This window comes from Penicillium robsamsonii (assembly GCF_028829455.1).
Source record: "Penicillium robsamsonii strain IBT 29466 chromosome Unknown utg000003l_segment0_segment0, whole genome shotgun sequence".
In the NCBI taxonomy this organism is placed as follows: domain Eukaryota; kingdom Fungi; phylum Ascomycota; class Eurotiomycetes; order Eurotiales; family Aspergillaceae; genus Penicillium; species Penicillium robsamsonii.
In genome coordinates, this window is record NW_026643221.1 from 425702 (window position 1) to 449556 (window position 23855).

General features: G+C 50.2%; 12 protein-coding genes across 12 annotated transcripts; 6 read left to right on the forward strand and 6 right to left on the reverse strand.

Moving 5' to 3' along the window:
• Nucleotides 1–304: 304 nt before the first annotated feature.
• N7447_004863 (uncharacterized protein) lies at nt 305–751 on the forward strand (the record flags this gene model as incomplete). The annotated part of the gene is made up of 1 exon (XM_057229125.1): nt 305–751. One exon carries the CDS (start codon nt 305–307, stop codon nt 749–751), a length of 447 nt encoding a protein of 148 aa, XP_057084215.1.
• Nucleotides 752–1125: 374 nt separating this feature from the next.
• N7447_004864 (putative phosphatidylinositol-3,4,5-trisphosphate 3-phosphatase) lies at nt 1126–2851 on the forward strand (the record flags this gene model as incomplete). Its single annotated transcript, XM_057229126.1, has 3 exons — nt 1126–1128; nt 1188–1272; nt 1326–2851. The coding sequence occupies 3 exons, from the start codon at nt 1126–1128 to the stop codon at nt 2849–2851; spliced, it is 1614 nt and encodes a 537-aa protein (XP_057084216.1).
• Nucleotides 2852–3219: 368 nt separating this feature from the next.
• Nucleotides 3220–5637, reverse strand: N7447_004865 (putative phospholipase A2 (PlaA); the record flags this gene model as incomplete). Its single annotated transcript, XM_057229127.1, has 1 exon — nt 3220–5637. The coding sequence occupies one exon, from the start codon at nt 5635–5637 to the stop codon at nt 3220–3222; it is 2418 nt and encodes an 805-aa protein (XP_057084217.1).
• Nucleotides 5638–5934: 297 nt separating this feature from the next.
• On the forward strand, nt 5935–7930 carry N7447_004866 (EXO70 family protein; the record flags this gene model as incomplete). Its single annotated transcript, XM_057229128.1, has 3 exons — nt 5935–6218; nt 6279–6496; nt 6552–7930. 3 exons carry the CDS (start codon nt 5935–5937, stop codon nt 7928–7930), a joined length of 1881 nt encoding a protein of 626 aa, XP_057084218.1.
• Nucleotides 7931–8206: 276 nt separating this feature from the next.
• ade13 (adenylosuccinase ADE13) lies at nt 8207–10083 on the forward strand (the record flags this gene model as incomplete). Its single annotated transcript, XM_057229129.1, has 8 exons — nt 8207–8258; nt 8344–8430; nt 8510–9237; nt 9292–9408; nt 9459–9531; nt 9582–9660; nt 9712–9776; nt 9833–10083. The coding sequence occupies 8 exons, from the start codon at nt 8207–8209 to the stop codon at nt 10081–10083; spliced, it is 1452 nt and encodes a 483-aa protein (XP_057084219.1).
• Nucleotides 10084–10985: 902 nt separating this feature from the next.
• N7447_004868 (uncharacterized protein) lies at nt 10986–11285 on the reverse strand (the record flags this gene model as incomplete). Its single annotated transcript, XM_057229130.1, has 1 exon — nt 10986–11285. The coding sequence occupies one exon, from the start codon at nt 11283–11285 to the stop codon at nt 10986–10988; it is 300 nt and encodes a 99-aa protein (XP_057084220.1).
• Nucleotides 11286–13146: 1861 nt separating this feature from the next.
• Nucleotides 13147–14635, forward strand: N7447_004869 (PDK/BCKDK family protein kinase; the record flags this gene model as incomplete). Its single annotated transcript, XM_057229131.1, has 4 exons — nt 13147–13258; nt 13310–13458; nt 13518–14506; nt 14572–14635. 4 exons carry the CDS (start codon nt 13147–13149, stop codon nt 14633–14635), a joined length of 1314 nt encoding a protein of 437 aa, XP_057084221.1.
• Nucleotides 14636–14647: 12 nt separating this feature from the next.
• On the forward strand, nt 14648–14869 carry N7447_004870 (uncharacterized protein; the record flags this gene model as incomplete). The annotated part of the gene is made up of 1 exon (XM_057229132.1): nt 14648–14869. The coding sequence occupies one exon, from the start codon at nt 14648–14650 to the stop codon at nt 14867–14869; it is 222 nt and encodes a 73-aa protein (XP_057084222.1).
• A 558-nt stretch (nt 14870–15427) lies between these two features.
• Nucleotides 15428–16489, reverse strand: N7447_004871 (uncharacterized protein; the record flags this gene model as incomplete). The annotated part of the gene is made up of 3 exons (XM_057229133.1): nt 15428–15784; nt 15904–16100; nt 16252–16489. The coding sequence occupies 3 exons, from the start codon at nt 16487–16489 to the stop codon at nt 15428–15430; spliced, it is 792 nt and encodes a 263-aa protein (XP_057084223.1).
• Nucleotides 16490–17269: 780 nt separating this feature from the next.
• On the reverse strand, nt 17270–19528 carry N7447_004872 (SKN1/KRE6 family beta-glucan synthesis-associated protein; the record flags this gene model as incomplete). The annotated part of the gene is made up of 6 exons (XM_057229134.1): nt 17270–17330; nt 17390–17867; nt 17926–18448; nt 18498–18599; nt 18653–18833; nt 18888–19528. The coding sequence occupies 6 exons, from the start codon at nt 19526–19528 to the stop codon at nt 17270–17272; spliced, it is 1986 nt and encodes a 661-aa protein (XP_057084224.1).
• A 1299-nt stretch (nt 19529–20827) lies between these two features.
• N7447_004873 (uncharacterized protein) lies at nt 20828–21761 on the reverse strand (the record flags this gene model as incomplete). Its single annotated transcript, XM_057229135.1, has 2 exons — nt 20828–21105; nt 21236–21761. 2 exons carry the CDS (start codon nt 21759–21761, stop codon nt 20828–20830), a joined length of 804 nt encoding a protein of 267 aa, XP_057084225.1.
• A 384-nt stretch (nt 21762–22145) lies between these two features.
• rpL3 (60S ribosomal protein uL3) lies at nt 22146–23798 on the reverse strand (the record flags this gene model as incomplete). Its single annotated transcript, XM_057229136.1, has 7 exons — nt 22146–22401; nt 22461–23134; nt 23208–23364; nt 23431–23488; nt 23579–23610; nt 23685–23730; nt 23777–23798. 7 exons carry the CDS (start codon nt 23796–23798, stop codon nt 22146–22148), a joined length of 1245 nt encoding a protein of 414 aa, XP_057084226.1.
• Nucleotides 23799–23855: the final 57 nt, after the last annotated feature.

Consider the following 23855-nt stretch of genomic DNA (forward strand, 5'->3'; position numbering starts at 1 on the left):
AAAGACATGACAATAACTGTTGAACAGTACCACCTTTGTGGACGAAACATTGATTGATTTCATGATTCGATGATGATGATTCGATGATTCGATGATCAAAGGCCGAACAATCAAAATGATTTTTTTCTCATAATCTTGAAAGGCACGTTCACCAGACCCCCTAAAAGTGATCGACGTTGGGTTCCGAGTGCCAAGGACGCCCAACGAAGGAAGTGCCGTTAAACGCCAGCCGCCTCTTCTATATAACTCCCCTGCCTCCCCTTATTCTATGTAACCAATTCAAGACTCTTCTCTAAAATACAAAATGCAACTCACTACTCTCCTCCCAATCGCCCTAGCAGGCCTAACCACTGCACTCCCTGCTGTCCTACAGACCCAAACAATCACCGACGACATCATCTGGGGCGTATCCAACTTCACTCTCGGCTGCTCCCAAGGTGGCTGCATCTTCAGATACGATATCGCCGGCCGAGCAAACGCAATGACCCCCAAGTTCCGCACCCACTGCAGCGGCATCTCAGAGAAGAAGGTCCTCTGCGACGACAAGGATATCACAACCATTGTTTCCCCTGCCGGTTGGTCTAAAGGCAACTCGCAGTGGACTGTCGATGTCACCCACACCTGGAACTCCCATCTCAGCGACGAGTCCCTCGCGACTTGGTCCCAGCACGGTGCGAAGAATGTTACCGTCCCTGACCACAAGCCGATTCAGTTTGCTATGAAGCCTACTCAGGAGTACGGCATTGCTTAAATTGCTACTCTCTACAACTCTTTAGAAATGGGGGGATCTGGCTGTTTATTTTTATTGTGATGGCGGGTCTTGATGGGTCTCTTTTGATTGATGAGCACGCGACATACCCAATTGAAAATTTTTGGGATGTTTGTGATGGAACTATTTGGCTTGTATATTTAGCCTGGAATTGTACAAAGGAATTGAAGTTGCGACAAGATTATATACATGTTCGTAGAATATTGTAGATCTATAGAAAGCAAGGACCTCGATGACATCATCCGCTGCGCCTCAAAAAACAACTCCCCGTGCCTGTCGAATTGTATACATATTGTCTCTTCCACGTTCACTTAATTTTGGTGGACATAACTTATAAGCACATATTCACTCTGCAAATGGTACGTCAGCTCCATCTCAATAACCTTCCAACAGCAGTGCTAACCTTGGAATCTCGCAGTCATCAATTCTCCGCCAGATTGTCGCAGGTCCAAGACAACAACACCCAGAAGCAGGGCTAGACCTCTGCTACGTGACAGAGAATGGTAACATACTCACCAATACCATACCAAAATACCCAAATTAACATAACCCACAGTCATCGCAACCTCCGGTCCATCAGCAACATACCCCCAGCGCGCCTACCGCAACCCACTAGACGCACTCGTCAACTTCCTCGACACCAAACATGGCGCAAACTGGTGCATCTGGGAATTCCGCGCCGAAGGTACCGGATACCCAGACTCAGAAGTCTACGGACGCATCCACCACTTCCCCTGGCCCGACCACCACCCACCGCCATTCACGCATATCCCCAACATAATGGCCAGTATGCGGAACTGGTTAAAACGACTAGATGAAAAAGAATTGCCCGACATGGACACCAATAAAAGAGAACGCGTCGCCGTCGTGCATTGCAAAGCAGGCAAAGGGCGCAGCGGGACGATCGCGTGCGCATACCTGATCAGCCAGGAGGGGTGGAAAAAGGAAGACGCGCTACAGCGGTTTACGGACCGGCGCATGCGCGTCGGCTTCGGGGACGGTGTTAGCATCCCCAGCCAGCTGCGGTATGTCGGGTATATCGATAAATGGGCGAACGAGATGGGGAAGCAATATGTCGAGCGACCGGTGGAGATCCTGGAGGTTCATATCTGGGGGTTGAGGGACGGGGTCAAGGTTGCGGTGGAAGGGTATGTGGATGAGGGGAAGAAGATTAAGTGTTTTCATCTGTTTCACCGGAATGAGCGTACCATCGTTGAAAACGGGGGCTTGACGTCTGAGGAACAAGATGTTGGCAAGGGGAGCGATATCACCGAACCGAACCCCAACTCCAATCTCGACATCAAAAATCCACTCCCTTCGTCTGCGACCTGGTCCCCGGCGGTATCGGGATCTGGCGTCTCGGGCTCGTCCGCGCCAGGCCACAGTGTCTCGGCAATAATCTTCAAACCCCACAAACCAGTCATTGTCCCCAACTCGGATGTGAACATCGACTTCGAACGCCGCAGCAAAGCATCATACACAGGTTTTGCAATGGTAACTTCCATCGCGCATGTCTGGTTCAATCCCTACTTCGAAGGCGGAGCCGAGCACGACTCGGGCATCTTCGAGACAGAATGGGATGCGATGGATGGGATCAAAGGGAGCGCCAGGAAGGGGATCCGGGCGTTAGACAGGCTGAAGGTTGTATGGCGGTATCCTGCGGCGGAGACCGTGGAGGCCAGTGCAGCTAGCAAGACAAAAGGGAAGGGGAGGAAGAGCGAGGATATCGCGCCGGCAGCTGGGATACCGATTAGTGAGCCCAAACCTGGCGATTCTATCCATGAAAGCGAGCCGCCTGATTGGCGGGGATTGCAGGGGGATAAGGAGAGCCAGCGTCCTTCTGAGAGTTCGTCGCAGAAAAGTACTGCTACGAGTATCTCGGACAAGACCAAGGAGCTGGGACATGCGTTGGAGAAAGAACTTGGACTGCGGAAGCAGACAGGTGATAGTCAGGATGTTAGTCTTGCTGGAAGCGATGATGAGAGGATTACTACCGATGATGAGGGCAAAGTTAAGAAGGCGCATAGTGAAGGGCTTGAGGGAGTGAAGACGAATTTTACGAAGAATGGGGGGACAGAGTAAAACTTTAGAGCTCTGATCAGTCGAGTGGGAAATCGTATTAGCCAGGGCTAATACAAGTGCATAGCATAAGTAATACATGGTGCATTTACAAATATACCATATGAATTGAATATTTTGTATGCTTGATATTTTCAGAGGCCGTTTACTCTGTATTATACATAAATGAACGCAGCTCGCTAGGAACGGTATGAGTGTGAAATCTAGATATGCCAGGTTTTATCTAATTCAAACCAATAGGAAAAAGGAAAGAGGAAAGGAATGATAGGGGTATGCGAGGTAAAAATGTCAAAAAAGCGCCGTCTATATTCACGATGGCGTGGCAGCTTCAACCAGAATCAGTTTTGATCCGGTGATAGTTGACCGCGGAATCATAGAGGCACAAAGCCTTCCATCTTCTTCCGAAGCTCTGCCGCCTCCTTCTCCAGTCGATCGGATTTCTTGCGCTCATAGACTGCACGGACAACACGGCGAGTCTGCTCTTCACCCTCGGCGAAGTTTGCCTTCGCAAGTCCGACTACGGAATCAATCTGGTCAGGCGTATAGATGAAGTTCCAAGTCGACAGGAAATCATCAACTGCAGGGTCGATCGAGTTGGGTTGTGGAGCTAGGGGCAGTTCCGGGTCTTTAGTTTGAGAGCTATCCTGTCGCATGAACTGAGCAGCTGCACGCGGACGAGATTTAGGCTTAGGAGGGAGGTCTGGTGCGGAAGGATTGGGAATCAGAGGGAAATAGATAACCGCGATGCCGGCATCTGGGCGCATCAGGTGGAACTCGGATTCAGAGTGGTCTGCGCTATTGGGAGAATCAAACAGGCGTTTGGATGGTGGAGGCTCATCGTCCGAGGTTCGCTCTTCCGTGGTGCCGACCCAAACGTTGCAATAGCCCAGGTCTGTGCCGGACTTTGGTTTCCGATCAGCGGGCTGGTTTCCAGATTTACTCTTGGCATCGGCGAGTTTCTTTGTGATTTGCTCCTCGGTGATATGCTCTGGCTCGCGCAGGGCATCCTCAGTCTCCTTGAGGCTTGAATTTTTAGGCCATCCGGCACCGACGGGCCAACCCTTGACACCACGTTGTCGGGCGTATCCATCGACGACAGAAAGCCAGTTCTCCTGTTTGACATCTGCAGATGCATCAAATGCGACAATTACGTCGACATCGCGACCAGGTCGAATGAGTGGGTAGATTGGCAGGTTGTTGCTCATTCCCGCATCCATGAGACGCAGGTGGGGGTTTTGGAAGATTGACTCTGGACAGGAGTCGGCCAGCTGATTTTTCATGCCCATGACATAATTGGGTATACCCGCAGGGTCGATGGGGTGCACCTTGATCAAATCTTGGTTTTTTCCTTGGATGAGCGAATCGATTCCACTAAATCCAGCCAGGCCTCTGACCAGAGGCCGGATCTCCTTGTAATAGTGAGACAAAGTCGCGCAGAAAGCGCTACCCCAAACACCCATGAGCCCGGGAACTCTGAACTCCGGGATGGGGAGGTTGTCAATGGAAACCTCGGAGCGGCCCGCGTTGAAATGACGTCCTAAAGCCCAGGTGGGAATACCGGCATTAAGTTCTTCACAAAAGAATTCGTAAGGAGTGAACTCAAACCACTGGAACCATGCTTCATTTCGTGACTCTTTCACCAGCTGCTCAGGCGTTGGCTGCTTCTTGCCCTGGTCGTTTTGGTGTTCAAGAGCCTCGACAGGAATCTCATGTCGCACCGCCGTGTAGATGGGGAGTGGATGAGCCCCATTTATCAAATTGGCTCGCTGGTTCGACAACTTGAAATCCTTATCGGAGACTCCCAGTTCTCCTCGTGGGACCAAGAGTCTCGCTGCGAGCAGCATTCCGTAAATATCTACCAACCCAAAGTCCGCTCCAGGGTCGCCTTTCAGCTTTTCCACAAAGCCACTGAGAAGGTACTTGTTTGTCGGGGCAGTAGTGAGGAGGTTGAGAGCTTCCGGCGGGAATGCAATGTGGACACCAAGACGATTCTTCAAATGGTCGACAAGTTTGTCAAAGTCTCGCTGCACAATGGACGAGTGATAGAGGGTCTGCAGCCAGCAGCTGCCACTGACACCAGCTGTGTAGGTAATACAGTCCCACAGTCCTGCTTCCTGTGCTGCAAGGTACGATCCGGTGCCTGCGACTAGAGCACGCAGGCCACCTCCCGAGCCACATATCGCAATAACCGGTACATCTTCGGGATTGATGTCCTCCTCGGGTATGTTGAGGTAGGATGACAATGCTTTCACAACCTTCCGTTGTCGTTGCCGCCTGAATGCCTGCTCTTCGTCGCAGAGATCCTCACTTACTCGTACCTCGGCCTCACGGAGAATCTCGGGGTTTATATCGGGATCGTGTGCCTCCTTCCAGATATCATCTGATAATGAGCCGGGTGACTGTGAGAGCTCTCGCTGGAGCTTTTGGGCAGTAGCTGGTAGAAATTTTGTCCAATCAGGGATAATGTAGTCCGTGATGTTTCCCACATCTGCCCACTCGCCAGAGGTAACAGTTTGTTTAACCCCATCGAGCTTGTTCCAGATAGATCCATGGTCCTTGTCATCCTCACCATGACCATCTGAGCCTGCATTGGAATCATTAGACCCCGAGTCATTGCTGTATCGTGTTCGAGAAGTAGTGAAATGAGCTTTTGATTGTCTGGGGTGGGACAATTCCCCCGCAGTGTATGCAGCTAGGGCAGCGGGAGGTACCGTCCATTTCAGACGAGTGACCCTTGCGGCACACATCGTAGACAGGGAGTTGAAGGCAAGGTAAGAGGCCTGCTGCATCTAGCGGGATCCATTGAAGGACTCCCAAAACCTTAACTGCCTTTTTTTCTTACAAGCCAACCCGTTTTGGAACAGTTTCAAGTGCATGACGTATATTCACGTGACTCTAGCACGTGATATCTCCGGACTTGGGGTGCCGCTTTTGGACTAGCGTGGCGGAGCTCCTTATCACTGGATGGAGCTCAGAGGGGACAATCAATCCATTCCATTTGCCCTCAAAGGACATGAGGGGTCCTGGTGACATGTAATATGGTCTCTCTGTATTGATTTTGCCTGAACTGCATTTCATAATTAACCATGGTGGCGCCAAGGAATACCGCCTACGCCGAGGAGAGCGCGGAGGTCGAGGTGCTGTATGCCAACCTGGAGAAGCTCAACCGACTCACAAAGAAGATACAAGGTTCCATGGTACGCCTGGAGACTGGAGGAAAAGTTGTCAAAGAAGCCATTGGTCCCATCTATAGCAACACCCAATCTCTTCAAATCACCAACAGCAATATCGACAAGGTCAACGACGCCATCGATCGCCTGCGCCAGCCTCTCGATGCAAAAAACCGCGAAGATGGCATCATTCGCGCAGGGTATGTATCTCTACTTTCTTTGGATATACAACCCCGAGTCTTTTGCTGACCATTCATCAGACCACAGAGCTCCGGCCTCACGCAGTATCTATCGGCGGTGAAACGTGTTGAAAAGGCGCTGGTCGACCTCAACACAACAAACCTGCGATCCAACCAGAATGCGATCACCGACTTCAACTCTCTTTTAAACACCGGAAGCGCAAAACTTCAAGAACTGCTACGCGGAGAACTAAGCCAGCATGCCACTCCGATTGAGCCCCTACACTATCTTACCAAAGGTACACATATCACCACCAAACGATCCAGATCAAAACTAATGCGCGACACTTCTAGATCTCCCCTTTCCATCCATACCCGAAGAAACTGTCTCCCATATGGCGCCCGTGTGCTCGGTGGTTGGCTCCGTATCCATCCATGGGTCTCAGCGCGGCAAGGGAGATAACCCCGCGCTGAAGGTGTATGCAGAGGTACGAGGACCATACATCACATCCAGCTTGCAAAACCTCGCCATTGCATCCCTCAATACCGTTAAACGGCGACCTACCGATGGCCCCTACAAGCAAGGTACCAATGGTATTGGTATCTACTCCAATGCGCTGGAGGCCTTTATAACTACCGAGCACGGTATTATCGTGCAGATGTTCACTGGAGATCAGCAGGGCCTGGCGTTGCAGGCTACCTTCTTCCAAGCTATGGGTGAATATTCCAAAACACTGCGTGAGCTGAACCAGTATATAAAGGCCAATCTGATGACAGACTGCTTCTTGGCTTTTGAGATCATCGAAATTGTGACTGCGATGTCCTATCGGATTGACCCCAAGGCCGCGGAACTGAAGAGCCTCTTGATCGAGGCTCTTCGGCCTGTACGAGAGACTGCAAAGTCGTCTCTTTCCGAATTACTCGAGGAAACAAAGCGCAAAGCTGCTACCGCACCACTCCCACCGGATGGTGGATCAGTGCCTCTTGTGGAGGAGGTGATGAGCTCGTTAGCTACACTGACAGGATACTCGGGTCCTTTGGCTTCTATCCTGACATCTTTGGGGGATGGAAACTGGCGTGCCAAGTCTAACACCGCCGGCTCGGCTCCTTTGGATGTAGGTCCAGACAGCAGCACCCTTCTATCGCATTTCATCCTAGATATGATCGAGGCCTTGATGACCTCCCTGGAAGCTCGAGGTCGGACTTTCCATCGATCCAAGGCAGCGCTTGGTGTATTCTTGTCCAACGTGTTCTGGGTGGTCGACCGGTCGATCCGACAGAGCCCAGAGCTGGCACGTTATTTGGGCAACCCCGACAGTATTGCCCGGATCGACACTTTCCGCAAGCGCGCGACGTCTACCTATCTCGATGCATGGAAGGAAACATCTCAGTACCTTCTCGATGTGCAGTATACCTCCCGTGGAGCGCAACGCAATTCCAGTGGCAACGTGGATTCAAGTGCCATCGTCAAGTCCCTGTCGTCCAAGGATAAGGATGCAATCAAGGACAAGTTCAAATCATTCAACGCGAGCTTTGATGAAATGGTGTCTCGGCACAAAACCCTTCACATGGAGCGCGAGGTGCGCACTGCGCTGACTCGGGAGCTGCAGACTGTTCTGGAGCCCTTGTATGCCCGATTTTACGATCGATATGTGGAGATCGACAAAGGCCGCGGCAAATACATCAAGTACGACAAGGCAAGCCTATCGGTACAGCTGGCGCAGTTGTCTTAGTTTCCCTGAGCGAATATCTAAAATTACGCACTGTCATTTATACGAGCTAATATCATAATATGCCACCACCCAATCTGCTTTCCCTCATCATCCCGGGGTCACCTGCTAAAACGTAAGGTGTCATGTGATACGTAGATCGTAAGGTTTCCGATAACGTGATAAGCCCCGCTAAGGTCGGACTGGAGCAAAATTCCTTGCACATTGCCTTGTCCCTGTCTTGTCCTCTGTCCTGTTACTCAATTCTTTAGTTGAGTGTCTCAGACAACTACCGACACAATGTCCGGAAGCAACGATGTCTACCAGACCCCCCTCAACTCGCGTTATGCGAGTAAGTCGGTCCCAACTGCCCCTCCATAGGAGGGACAAACCCGGAAATTGTATAGATCGAGAATTAACCATACTCAATTGATCAGGCAATGAGATGAAGTATCTCTTCTCCCCCCGGAAGCGCTTCTCCACGTGGAGACAGCTTTGGACCTGGCTCGCGGAGGCTCAACAAGGTACGGGAGAGTCGAGCATCGACCGATAGCGGACATAGTTGAAAGCAAGACATCCAAATTGACTGAATCATGGCTACAGAGCTTGGACTTCCTATCGCCACGGAGGCCATCGAGCAGATGAAGGCCCACCAGCTTATCCAGGATGACGAGTTTGCCGTTGCCGCCGAGGAGGAGAAGCGCCGCAGACACGATGTCATGGCCCACGTCCACGCCTATGGCCTGGTTGCCCCCGCCGCCGCCGGTATCATCCATTGGGGCGCCACCTCATGCTACTGCACTGATAATGCCGATCTGATCCTGCTCCGCGACGGTCTCGACATCCTCATCCCCAAGCTGGCTGTTGTCGTCGACAAGCTGTCCCAGTTCGCTCAGCAATACAAGGACCTTCCTTGTCTTGGATTCACTCACGGTCAGCCCGCCCAGCTGGTGACCGTCGGCAAGCGTGCTTGTCTCTGGATCCAGGATCTGCTGATGGATCTGCGCAACCTCGAGCGTGCCCGTGATGATCTGCGTTTCCGTGGTGTCAAGGGTACAACCGGTACTCAAGCATCTTTCCTGCAGATCTTCAACGGCGACCACGCCAAGGTCGAGGCTCTCGACGAGCTTGTTACTGAGAAGGCTGGCTTCAACTCCGCTTTCATCATCTCCAGCCAGACATACTCGCGTAAGATCGATGTTGATGTCGCCAACGCTCTTGGTTCGTTCGGTTCTACCTGCGAGCGCATTGGCATTGACATCCGTCACCTTGCCATGCTCAAGGAGGTTGAAGAGCCTTTCGAGAAGGATCAGATTGGCAGCAGTGCCATGGTGAGTTTTCTTATCTGTTGTGTTAATTGGGTCTCTTTCGCTGATAATCCATAGGCCTACAAGCGCAACCCCATGCGCTCGGAGCGTCTGTGCTCTCTCGGACGTCACCTGCAGAACCTCCCCAAGGACTGCTTGGATACCTACTCCGCTCAGTGGTTCGAGCGCTCTCTTGTGAGTTTACCCCCGGATTTCATTTAGAATCTTCTACTAACTTGTACTAGGATGACAGTGCCATTCGCCGTATCAGCATCCCCGAGCTGTACCTGACTGCTGATGCCTGTCTTATCCTCCTGAGTAAGTCATCAGAACTATCAAAAGGTCGGAGTATAGCTAACCATTACTAGACAACGTCTCCTCCGGCTTCGTCGTCTACCCCGAGGTCATCAAGCGCCACGTCAACGACGAGCTCCCCTTCATGGCCACGTGAGTACACATCCAACCAATCTACTAGATCTCGCTAACACTATATCTCAGTGAGAACATCATCATGGCCTGTGTCGCCAAGGGTCTCTCCCGCCAGGACGCCCATGAGGAGATCCGTAAGTTTCTCTCCCCTGATATATTTTGATCTGAATCAAAATCCTAACCTATCCAGGTGTCCTCTCCCACCAAGCTGCCGACAACGTCAAGAAGCAGGGTAAGGACAACGACCTGATCGAGCGCATCCGCCGTACCGCCTTCTTCGACCCCATCATCTCGCAGCTGGACACCCTCCTGGACGCCAGCACCTTCGTCGGCCGTGCCCCGCAGCAGGTCGAGAAGTTCACCTCCACTGAGGTGGCCGCCGCTATCAAGCCCTACGCAAGCACCATTGCCAAGGGTGAGACCTCTTCCCTATTCGTTTAAGGTACCTTAGCACATGTTTAGAATGTGAAAAACTATATAAAAGGGGGAGTTTCCTATAGAGAGTATCCAAATAACAAGTAATGCATAGCATGTTTTCACATGTGGATAGGGGAATTTCCCCCCCCCCCCCCCCCCACTTTCCTGCTTCCCCGATGCCCCGCGCAAATCTTTGGAGGGGTCAATTTGGGTTGTCATACTGTATATAGCCCAAGTATAAAGCATTCTAGGATGGTATTCCACTTTTGCTGTATAATGCAGAGGCTCTGAATTCAGAGAGAGAATAAAATAAGAAAAAAACAATTGAACCGCCCAAACATGATAAACGAGAGAGAGATGGAAATGCTGATCAGGCTATTAGCCTGTGTGGTAATCATAACTATATGCAATAGAACGCTGTGGACATGCAATCGTAAACAAAATAAGTAATGCAAATAAAAAGAACAAAGCTGTTTGGGTCAATTGACTGGCGCACAGCAGATTTAATCTGGTAGAGAAGCCAGTTGAGTCAGAGAAGGAGATCTAGCAAAGTCCGAATCCACCCATTGATAGTGGCAGACCCATTCCCAAAATGCCCAACAATCATGCTAGTACATCGGCGAATCTCCGGAACCACGAAGCGAGATGAAACGGCGATTGCAACGAATCAAGCGAGCCGGGTGGATGTGACTTGTGAAGCGCAATCTCTCATGGGGCGCTCACGGGGCCAAAAAAGGGCCATCCCCAAGCGCAATGCATTTCTGCCCAAGACCACTCAGAGACCCAAATATCCACAGAGCCAAACGGCCTCGCGCAAACCCGCAATGGGTGAACCCCCTCCCCCCCCACTCCCGGAACGAAACACCCAGTCCCAATACGAGTGTTCCTTCCCACCCCACACACAGCCCCAGAGAAGAAGCGCGTTTTTATTTCTGATCGGGTTGAGTAGGAGGGATTTCGGATTCGGATGGTGTGGATGGTAGGAAGAGGTCACGGACTAGCCAGACGATATAGAGGACGGCCAGGACCCAGAGGGTGGCCATGAGCTTGTAGGTTGAGGAGCGCCATGTGACGCGACGGATGAGGCGACGACCATCGGGACCTTCGATGGGACCTCGGCGAGGGGGTTGGCCGTTTAATTGACCGTTTAATTGACCGTTGGATTGCATGAAAGGATACGCGAGTGCCTCGTTCATCTCGCTGTGCGATATTCGACGACGAGACATGGTGGATTCCGGAGGGTATATATATCGGAGGGGTGCACGTCTTTTTTTTTCTTCCCTGTGTATATCCCGGGGGGAAGGGTTAAGTATAGAGCGCACAAGGGAAGAGATGAAGGAGAATTTGGATGTTTGGTTTGATTTTAGGGCAGAATTGATTGTTTTTTTTTTTTTTTTTTTTTTTTTTTTTTTCTTCAGGGAAATTGGTTATTTTTGCCAACGCACACAAAAAAAAAGGAGGAGGGGCGAAACAATAGCCAGTCAGAAGCAATAATAAGTGAACAGCAAGAGCTCGAAAAGGGAATCTTGAGTCTCCAGAAAGCGGATCTGTTGGCCGGGCGAATGGGCGTGGGAATGTGGCCCGTTGCATCTTATGCCTTTTCTCTTTCTTTCTTCTCTATGAATATAAAAGGATATAAACAAAAGATTCAGAGAATCTCCAAGCTGAAGAACCGAGAATCAATTAGGAACAAAGAATGACTGCGCCAGGAAATGCGAGATAGCCGCGGTGCTCACCAAGTGTCATTTTCTTAGCGATATCCATTCAAAGGCTAAAAAAGGGGGGTAACAAAAGTACCAAACGTTAGATTGTGCAGGGATGCACGGTCCTATAGACTGAGTCATATGGCGCATAGTTATATATCTACTCTAAGATATAGAATGTTCCCGAAAAAGGAAACTGGGGAACACTGCTATATATATGGTATCCAGTACATACTAAGCTATATAATCAATTTAGAGTACTATGTTATACATGAGCCTAAATTATCCCTCTAGACAGCTTTGCTGAGTCATCGGTGCCCTGATATACTTCAATATCTCGTCACCGCTATTTTGAACAGCTTGGACCATGTTACATTCAATCCCATTTCCCAAGCGTTGTTTTCCTATCTATTTCATATTAAACTATCCCTTGATCCAAACGAACTCGAGAGGCTTCGTGGACACACGGGATATCGTTGTGGGGTGATTTATGCCTCTAGCGAACTAAAAACAAATTAGCTGGACTGGCCCGTGTTATGTGACTTCGACCAAACTTGTCTCGGATCAGCACTTACAAGGATGACCTCTAGCCCTATACTCAAAGCTTATTGCGTATGTCTTAGAATCATAAGGTGGAAATATATTTGGATGCCGAAGTAGTCTAAGACCACCACCAAGAGAGATATTATAGGGCAACGACTATGCTACGGACTCACACTTCCACTAAAAAGATCTAGATCAGTGGAAAGAAACTGCTCTAGTCCCCTCAATCACTAACAGTCTGAGGGAAAACTGGAAGTTGCATCTAAAATATTACTAAAAAGGCATCGCACGGCCTTAACTATTCTTGTTTAGTAGGTTGAAGTAGGTGCTTCTTTATATATGAGTAAAAGGTGCATTAAACAGGATTAGTGATCTTCTCCCCGTCTAAACTTCCAGAATAACCTTTCTGTTTAAGAACATGCCAGTGACCTCGGGCTATATACCCCGACATTTTGATATCTCACATGTGAGTCATGCCTCAGGCCACATTACGTCATCTGAACGGGTGAACGGACTTTTAGATTCAGTACCTTAGGGCTTTAATACACACTCCTACGCTATTTTGTTTAGATTTCTTTTTTTTTTCCCTTTTTACTTGAAAGCAAATAGACAATCAACAAGCAATAAAATGTAAGTTGCTTATTTCCCCAACGTAATGTCGTGTGATCTTCCTCCGATCCCCGGAGAGCGCAAGCGGAGAACCCGGGGACCGCTTGACCTCGGCAGTTCAAAACGTTCCGATGACTCGCATTACTCACACTTCCCTCCTCAAAACTTCTCTCCCCAGGTTAACACTCTCTAGACACATCTCCTACAGGCCATTCGGCCTATATACGCCACTATGTGGAAGCCTTCAGAAAGGCTGATGGAAACCATCAGACACTATGCCAGCTTCCCCGCAACCGGTGTCTCTTTGAGGCAGATGGTCCAATTTGGTGACCGTCCTTCAACAGGTATGAATTGGTCTGGCAATATCTCCAGTCACATATCTAACTATCATCTAGGCACCCTATTCCGCGCCTCTCAGTTTTTGTCCGAGGAACTCCCGATCCGTCTGGCACATCGTGTGCAGGATCTGGGTGAGCTGCCAGATGGACTCAGTGAGATGCCATCTATCAAAAAAGTTCAGGACTGGTATGCGCAGTCATTCGAGGTATCTGGATCACCCATTAACATTCAAACCCGTGGTCATGTACTGACCCCAAAAACTAGGAAATCATCGCTCTTCCTCGCCCCACCCTGACTCAAGAAGTGAAAGCACGTCTGTTACGACCAGGTCGGATGAACGGCGGCCCTTCAAAAATCCTCTCTGAAACAACTCCAAATCCCAGCGTACGTGAAGGACAATACCGATCATCCGTGACCGTCTGCAATGGAAATGGCGTTGGAAAAGCACACACCGCAGGCCGACGGTATTTTTTTCCTGCGGACGACCACGGAGACTGGCCCCCGGAACTCAATGACTACAACCAACGATTTGCCAAGACCCTCCAACAGATCAAGCGACGCCATGATGGGGTCGTGACCACCGTCGCGCAAGGCATCCTAGAGTGGAAACGTGCGCGGCAGCGCATGCAGATCGACTCCACGATTCAGTCCTTCCTCGACCGGTTTTACATGTCAAGGATTGGTATACGAATGCTCATAGGCCAACACATCGCACTCACGGAACAAACGTACATCAAACACCCCAACTATGTCGGAATAATTTGTACCAAGACCAACGTTCGCGATATCGCGCTGGAGGCCATTGAAAATGCCCGCTTCGTCTGCGAGGACTACTATGGTCTTTTCGAGTCGCCCAAGGTGCAGCTGGTCTGCAAGGAGAATCTGAACTTCATGTATGTCCCCGGTCACCTATCGCACATGCTCTTCGAGACCCTCAAGAACTCGCTCCGGGCGGTCGTCGAACAACATGGTGCCGATAAGGATGATTTCCCCGTGACCAAGGTGATAGTTGCCGAAGGCAAAGAGGACATCACTATCAAGATCTCCGACGAAGGCGGTGGTATCCCCCGGTCGTCAATCCCTCTCGTATGGACCTACATGTACACGACAGTGGAGCAAACGCCCAACCTGGACCCTGATTTCGACAAGAACGATTTCAAGGCTCCAATGGCTGGATTTGGATATGGCCTACCGATAAGCCGACTGTACGCACGGTACTTTGGCGGTGATTTGAAGTTGATCAGTATGGAAGGGTATGTTCTTTTTTTTTATCTCCCTACTTTCACTCTTATAAACTCTTGCTAATTGATCACCACAGCTACGGAACCGATGTCTACCTCCATCTCAACCGCCTCTCTTCAAGCTCGGAGCCCCTGCAATGACAATCACCCGTCATGAGAGACGGTCGGGTCCGGATCACCACTTCGCACCGCCTACACCACCCACTTTACAATGACCCGGAATACAAACCGCCGCCTCGAGGACTGACACTGATGAATGCCCAGGCCCACTACGCTCGCATGCTCAGCCGCGAGATCTCAGAGCGTAAGCAAGTTGGAGACATGGAGAGTCTACTCCACTCGGAGAAGCGGAGGGGAGAGGAGAAAGAGATGTAGGACTGCCTCACTTGGCTTAGCCTTGGCTTTGGTCTTGGCTTCTACTCTCTTTCTTCTGATTGGTTTCTCCCTCTCTATCTTGCTTTGTCTCTTGTTTCAATCTTTCCCTCCGATTCGGATGGCTGCGTCTGTGATCAGCTGTTCAACCCAGAATGCGAAGATGAGTTCGCAAGTCCGAGGGCACTGCCACCGCATTGCCTGGATCTCTCTGGTAATATCCCAGTGATGGAAGGAGGAAGAGAACGAACACAAAAAGCAAAATCCAGAGAAGCTATTCTCTTTTCTGGGCCCTCTCGATGATACCCCTTTTCTCTTTTCTTTTGTTCTCTTCCTCTTCATCTCTGGGCTGATGGTGCTATCGTTGACTGGCGTCTCTGTATAGTATTTTATTTTTTTATCTGTTTTAGCGAATCCAAACATTATAGTATCACGTCTGTCTTTAGTAGCGGATAACTTGTAGCCAAGCATCCATTAATAAGATTCAAATATTCCGGATAACTTTGAAAAACCATGCAAGAGACACCACGCTAAAAATAACAACGAGCATCAATTCATAACTCATAGATCCTCGTCCTCATCCTCCACATCCCTCCCCCTCCCCCTCTCAACCAACGAAGCCCCTCCCTCCCCGGTAACCCTCGGCGAATTCGCCCCCGAAAAAGACCCAGCCGAAACAGAGCGCGACCCACCCTTCGCCTTTTTCGCATCCAAAACCCTCAAATGCGCAGGCTTGTGCCAATTATGATCATTAACATCCCCAATAACCTCCCGATACCGACCACGAATAAGTGATCCCTCCCCGCCCTTCCCATCAGGCGCGATATAGAACCGCGGGTCGTAGAGTTCCTCTGCTTTTTCTGGATCGTTGGGGGCGAGATATCTTGCCAGGAAGCGGCGGCGTGTTTGCGGGATTGTCTTGGTTTGTTAGTTCGGTTTGGTTGTGGCTGGGATTGGCATTGGGGCTGGGACTAGCACTGGCGCTGCATTCAAGGGATGGACAGGAGATGTCAGTGTATGGCAGGGTAGTGACCTACTTCTCGCGAGGCAAGCGCATATGTAACTAATAGCTCATTGTCCATGAGGACAGCCAGAGCGGCATGTTTTTCGTCACAGAGATGCGAGCGTGTGCGGGCATCTTTTTCAAAGGCGGTTTGGGGTTCTGTTGTTCCGTCTGGGCCGGCGCGGTTGTATGATGTTGTGAAGGGATTCTGGGCGCGGCCGGAGAATCTTCCTTTTTGGAGTGTTAGTTTGTAGACTGTGGTTGTATTGCGTTGGGTTGAATTTTTTGCGGCGTAGTTGTGCACCGAAGCAAGGATTCGGAGATGGAGATGAAGGAAGATAGGAAGTTGGACTTGACAAGGGGAGATAGGATGTAGACATACCAGTGTCAGATCCATTTGAACTGTTTCCGTTCACGCCCCAAACATCATCATCTGACGAAGGACGGTAGATCGGTTCACCATCCACATTTGGAAGTTCACCGTCAAGTGGCATACCGTCGCTGTCGTACATTGGTAGACCGTCGACGCGATCTAGGTCTAGGTCGTCGAGTTGCATGCCACCATCGGATTCAGATTCAGATTCCGTGTCTGAGGCGAGATGTCGGACTTGGTCGGGCATTTTGAAGATAGTGAAATGGGGTATACGTCAGTGGCAAGTGAAAAGCAGATAGAGACGGTGTCTTGATTCGAGATGTGGTGGTGCGGAGTCGGAGATTGGACGGCGAGTGCATGTAACCAATGACGGAGAATGGAAGTAATGAAAGGGCTTTGTGGTGGACTTTGCTTCACGTGTATGATTGAAAGAGAATTTTATGTATATCTTATTGCATGACCCCAAGATTGATCTATAGCCAGTGTCAGTGGATGAGAGACAGATATTGGTGGTAAGTGCACGAGAGACTGACTATCTCCGGGAGAGGGGTTGGTAGGGAGAAAAATTGGCCTCAGTAAGGAGGCTCAAACACACACGTTCACAGCACTCCAGATAAAAGTCGAGATATAAACGACTCAGCGTGTTGACGAGATAACCTCGTGCCCTCTTGGCATGGGTCCGTACTGTGGCCATATAGAGCAGGCGGTGAGGTCGTACAATGGGAGTTCTATCCAACTGTTGAACCCCCTAATTAGGCTTAGTGGATATCAAGTATATTATTGTGTTGCAATTCGAAGTTAGTCCTATACTGTTAGAGACACTAATTCATTCAATATAGTGTTATTTGGTAAGTTTTTAGATGGAACGGACTCCACAAGAAAAGAATGAAAAGTACCGAACAATTTTATTGAATCGATGATGAATGACGAAAATAAATATAATGTGATGCCCAAGATCCAACAACGCCAGAAAACAATGCCGCTAATACGACTAACAGTTTAGGCTAGACAAAGAGAAAGAGAATATCTAATGAGCCAGACAGTCATGCATGTATGAATTTTTAGGCCAAGAATACCCAGCCTCGTCCCTAAAGTTCAATCGTTAGTAAAGCACAAACAAGAACACAAACCAGCGAGGTAGACATACCAAGTCGTAAAGTTCGCATTATCATACGCTTTGCGGTGTGCCTCAATATACCTAGTTGTCTCATAACCCGGTGGATCACAAGTAACGCTCTCCTCATCGGGATCCTGATAGATCCGGACGTAGTCGAAGCGCAGGATAGCAGGCATATAATCAATAATGCTCTTGTTTTGCGGTGCAAAGTTATCCGCCATACCCAAATTCAAGATCAGGGACATGGGCTCGAGTGGGATCATGCGTTGCCCGATATTGCCGTTGGGTCCGATGGCGCGGGCATCGAGTGTCCAGGTCTTCTCGGCGCCGACGAACCAGGTCACATCGCCTGTTGCGCCGGGTGTGTACTCGAGGGAGTAGGTTTGATATTCTGTGCCGTTGTACCAGCGGGTGTTTAGGTTGGTTAGGCTGGAAACTGCCTGTTGGTAGACACCACCTCGGTAGTCGTTAATTTTGGTCACGCGGGGATCGTAAACGGCGGCGAAGTCTGGGTTTCTTTGGTTAGAGAATGGCTTGCAAAGTGGAAAGAATCGAAAGATACTCACCATAGTCCGGCATTTGCCACAAATCAAATGGTGCAGTCTGCAAACTCTGCGACGCAGTACCGACGTAGGGGCCGCTATCACCATATAGCGGAGCAGTGCTAGCTTCAATCACATCGATCTCAGGAGCACTGCGTGCGACGCCACGGGTCGGGTGATCAGAGCCAGGACAGGCACATCCAGGCAACCGCATACCGGGGAGCCAGTTGATACCATCGGGAGAACTCTGGTTTGGAGTGATGCCCGCATCGCAGCCATTATGGTAGCTGTACGGCCACATGCCATCTGTGGTAGCAGCATAGCCAGCACGACCCAGGTTGCCCATTGCCCAGAAACCAGGCCAGAAACCTTCGATGTGTCCATCACCTGGGAGGGACATGCTAGCTTCGAGACGGCCTCCCTTGACGCAGAGCTTGTTCCAGCTCTGTAACATACCGGAGCGATAATCGAGATCGTGGTTTTTGAAGTGATCGAATCGAAGCTGGAGAGTGCCATCTGCTGTGGTTGCTGCATCGGGGTCATACCACTAAGGAGTGTCAGCGTTGGAGCGGTGGTTCCTGACAGTTTGTACTTACCTCTTTGTCGGCTGTTACCCCGTACCATATATCGACTGCTTCGAAGTACGGATCATCGTCCTTGAAGAACGTTCGACCGGGCATGTTAAACTCGTCAGAGAACTGCAATGGAACGTCAGCTACTTATCGCTGTTAGTGTCTATTAACCAACTCACCACTAGCTTCATCTCCTTTCCCTTGGCATCTTTCTTGGTGTATGCCTCTTTCGGTGTGTCTGGGTCGATGAGGCTCATGCGTAGGTTTTCCAACAATGGTCGCTCCCCAACATTCAAACACAACGTATCTTCCGGGTGGCATGAACTGTGATGATGTTTTGCGACGCCCGACAACCAAGTTCTGCGATTACTAGTTAGCCAGGGGGAGAGACCGTCAAATGAGCCAACTTCTTACATGAGCGGGTAACCGATGAAGAGCACCAGAAGACCTAGTGTGAAAATTGCCAGACCACCGACATTCACAATACCCCTTCGATTCCAGATATCACAATCTCGATCCTTGTCCGTCGGGTCCGGGTTATGCAAGTAGTCATCCTTCTCCACATCCTCAGGGAACAACAACAACCCATCTGTAGGCATGATATTGAATTTGCCCGATACAGTCTGCGTGTTGACATCATACTCCTCACTACCAGCGTGCGAAGGCGCCCTCGAGTCCTGGAACGGATCACAGCGGAAATTACTATCACGGCTGATAGAGCTGATACTCGAGCGAGCTGCAGACCACCGGTCCGGAGATCGAGGCCGATCACTCCCACTCACACCCTGTCCCTGTGAAGGTCTCAACCTTGGGGGTAACAGGAATTCCGAGGACTCGGGGACATTTGATGTGCTGTATGGTGACATCGACATCCCTCGAGCCCGTCCCGGCGCTGGAGTTTCGGGGCCCTGTGGAGTCAAAGGCCGGGGAAATGTCCGCGATGTGAGAGGCGCGTAGCCACCATTCGTCTCGAGGAAAGGATCCTGCCGCCCGGAGTTGAGTCGGATGTGAGGCGTCGCCTTGCCCTCTGAGGCATCAGAGCCGTGGTCCGACATCTGATTGTTGATATTCGAGTTCCTGATTGAGTAGTTTTGGCACGCTCCGTTGCTCTGCACGAGGCCTTGCCCTCTTTAATTGCCGCCGTAAGAACAGCGCTCTCGCATTAGTCGTCGGTGGAATCCGTGAGGCAGGTTGATATGACGATGTGGTGTTTTGTTTCTTCTTTCTTCCCGTTCGTCACGCAATGATTTCGCTATATATCTGAACTGTAAGGACTGAGGACCTAAGTAGGTATACTACACAGGACGATGAGTGCGACGTTTTAGCGAAAGAACGGACACGACTGGTCGAATAGCATCGAATGTCCGTCGGCGATACGATAAAAGAGACAGAGTCTAAACAGAGGAAAAAAGCCAAAACCACAGAAGAAAAGAAGAGCCTAGATGGTCCGAGGGGTCTTGTTTGTGTGCATGAGACTGGAATGACAGATACCCAAGGGGGGGGCAACTAGTGGTATGTGTATACCTCTCTCTCCCCGAGCCTTTACGGACTGTGGATGATAGTAGAGTAATTATTCAGACCCTGTTATGGTTTACGCCCATCTTTTGTATACCATTACCTGTCTGTTTCAATCAATTCAAGTAGGTAGGTGGGTTTGACGCCCTATACAGGCTCTCTCGCCCTGGGTAGGGCTATTCTAGGGTGTGGCATTCCCGTTGCTCCCCAGGGCCCGAAGAATGGTCCCGTCGTGAATGCTAAGCGGAATTCGAGGATCGCCATCGTCGTAAACCTGAAGAGCATCGTTAGCGGTTTAAAAGTTGCTATGTATAGATGCACAGAAGTTGTTGAAGCGAAGGGTCAATCAGCGGGAAAGATGAGAGACATTGTCCGAAACCAGTCTACCAGCGCAATATAGATGTATCTAATTTCTTCTAACACGCGCATCTACGCGAATCATTACCAATAAAATCTGCTTGCGCCAGCTTTGTTCCTTCCAAGACCAATCGACGGATTTAACCTGTTTCACACAGCCATTGACACGCGTCCTGAAAAACCTCAACCCTCAGGGCTTAAGAATGCGACGAATCCCGAAGAACCCTGGAAGAAACTCCCAAAACTGCCTTACACCTAGAGAAAACTAGGATGAATTCCCTGGCTATCCATTCTCGATATTATCAACATCAAAGAACAAGGCAGCAGGATACCCGTCCAAGCGATATACCTCGATGCTTTCTCGTATAGTATCATATTTCGATAGAATAAACAGCTACACCTCAAATAGAAAAACGCAAATTATGTCCTGTACTAACTCCAAGACCTCTCCTCTCCATTAGGGATACACACAGCCTGAACACTTAGGACTCAACAGCCTTAGCGCGGAGACCGACAAGACGGCTCTCGGGCGCATGTAGTGCCAAAACCCAGTACTCGATCTTGGTACTAGTTTGTTCAACACGGTAGACCTTTAGTTCAACAGCAGACTGGTCGGCACCAGAATCCTTCTCGACAGCCGCGGCGCGGACCGCATCCAGGGCGGCGGAGTACTGGTTGTTCGGGTCGAAGGAGGAGGGGGATAAAGTGGAGATGGACTGGGACAGGTTGGTATCTGGGGAGATCAGGGAGGAGAGTTGGTCTGCAGTGAGAGAGGGGTGTTAACAGGGCGATTCTAGGGTATTTGTCTTGGAGGTTTCAGGGGAGCAAGTCCATGAAGGAGTAGTGGGGGATATGAAGGAACTGCGAAACGGAACAGAATCGGGACATACCAGCACTAGGCCATGATCCCTTGGCAGCGCCATCCCACTTCAATGCCACAGGCTCAAAGGGCTCGTCTGTATCGGAGATATAGTATGCGTTGACGGACTGCAGCGGCTTTGGGATTGACAGGGAGCTGTGCACGGTCTCGGTTTTGACGGTGCCGGCCCCTTGCTGTGGGGCTTGGCTGCCGCTTGAATCTGCGTTGGCCTTGTTCAGGAAAGACATGTAGGCGTCGTCGGACGACATGGTTTGTGTTGTAGTCGAGAAGAGGGACTTGGTGGAGAGGGAAGAGCTGGTTTGTAGTTGCAGTCTTGAGGTTGTGGGGAAGATGTGGGTTTGGTGCTCTATGTTTGGGATGCGAGTTCTTTGGCTCGTTTGGTGGTATAGACTGTATAGGAGACGGTGTTGAGGTTGAGGATGTTTGATTTGGAAGGTTGATCGTGAGGTGTAGGAGGAGATTGGCAAAGCCCGTTTTCTTGCTGAAGCTGGCAGGGAAAAGCGTGGGATGACGCAATGGATCTTGGGCTGGCGCATTTTGTTCCACCACTGGCTTTTCAGGTTGGATTATGGTATATTTGAACGATTAGACAGATCGAAGGTGTTGTAGGAATATAATCAGATATATGGAGTAATTAGGAAAAGCGGGAAAAAAATAGCTGAACACTTCGGATGCGTACAGACATCCCGCGCCAAATATATATATATATATCAGAGTGATAGGAAATACGAATGGGAAATATATATTCGATGATTGAGAAATGGATATGAATTGTTGTAGAAAATGCTTCCACATACAGCTTGGATATATTTATAAATTTACATAGACCATGTACAGCTACATGCAAATCGTGTGAAGGATATTCGCTTTTTTATTGAATATGAAACGTTGCACTACCGCCAACCATAGGCTTAAACATCTTAAACAGTCTCGACAAGGTCCTTCTTGAGGGTACCCATGAAGGCCTTCTTCTCCTCGAAGGTCTGGAAAGCACCGTGACCGAACTTGGAGGAGGTATCGATCCACTTGAGCTCGACCTTCTCGGTGGCACGGCGGGAAGTCTGGGGGTACAGAGTCTTGCGCAGAGTCATAACACGCTTCTTGACACCGGGAACGGAGCCCTTGACCATGACGAAGTCGTTCTTGACCTCACCGTAGTGGACGAAACCACCCATGCTTAAAAAATGTTAGAATTAAAAACAAACACACGGAGAAATGATCAGGGAGGAACATACGGGGTGATCTGCTTCTTGGAGATGTCGAACTCGGTGGAGGCGTTGGCCTCATCAGAACCCTTTCCAATGCGGAAGATCTTGTGGTTGCAAGAGGTACGGTGGTGGTATCCGTCCTGACCAGCACGGGCCACAGTCCACTGGACGTGGTTAGGGTGCCAAGCACCAATACAGGCGACCTTACGCAGACCCTTGTGAGTCTTGCGGGGCAGCTTGGTGGTACCCCAACGGGAGGTGACACCGGAGAAACCGTGACCCTTGGTGACGGCGATGACATCAATCATCTCGTCCTTCTCGAAGATGGAATCGATATCGATGGTCTTCTCGAAGAGGTTGCGGGCGAAGTCGACCTTGTCGGAGACGGAGCCACCGTTGACCTGGATCTCCATAAGGTGGGCCTTCTTCTGCTTGATGGGAGTCTGGCGGATCTGGGTGTGGGCGAGCACACGGACGACAGTGCAGTACTTCTGGATGCGCTCAAGCTCGCGGGTGATGGAGGCACCGGAGCTCTCGGCGTGGGACTTGGCGTACTTGGTGAAGGCCTTCTTCTTGGACTTGTACCAGTTCTTGTAGAAGCGACGCTTGACCTCATCGCTCAGGTGCTCAGCCCAGACGGTGGTGAGAGAGCGGAGACCACGGGGAGTCTCGATGTAACCGACGACACCAACGGCAACGAGCTAGAAAGAAAAATCATGTTAGAGGGCCTGGTCGCTTTTTCCTCCACTTTCGCACACAACGGGAAAAACGTACAGGAGGGGTCTCGATGACGGTGACGGCCTCGACAATCTCCTTCTTGTGCATCTTGGCACCGGGACGGTCAAGGTCACGGACGACAGTGGTCATACCAGCCTTGTAGCCCATGGAGGCAGTAAGGTGGACGGGCTTCTTGGCATCATCCTTGGGGAAGCTGTCGCGAAAAAAAAGTATCAGCACACAAATCCACAAATCACGAATCCATTCAGAATGTACTGACCTCTTGACCTTACCACGGTGACGGGCAGCGCGCTTGCGCGGGAGGTAGGCAAGGGAGCCTGGAGATATAATCAGTATACTGCACACACACAGAGGTCGTATTTCGGTATTTCGAAATTTCGATATCGAGGAAAAAGGTGATCACGAACCGTGACGAGGCGCTTCGAACTTCCGGTGACTCCTGAATAGCGAAAGCAGGTCAGCAATTGTATTCAATGGCGATTGTATATGAATCTTCAATCGGGATAGACTCACATCTTGACCCTGTTATCGTTAGTCGTCGAGGTGGTGGGAGGACGATCTGGAAATGTCGAAGTTGATTTTGCACGCTTGGTGTGTGGGCTAACCTAAGCGAGACTCTTGGCGCATACGAGCCTGAGGCACCCCACAATAACCCAAATTATCTAACCAGCCCTGGTATTGTCA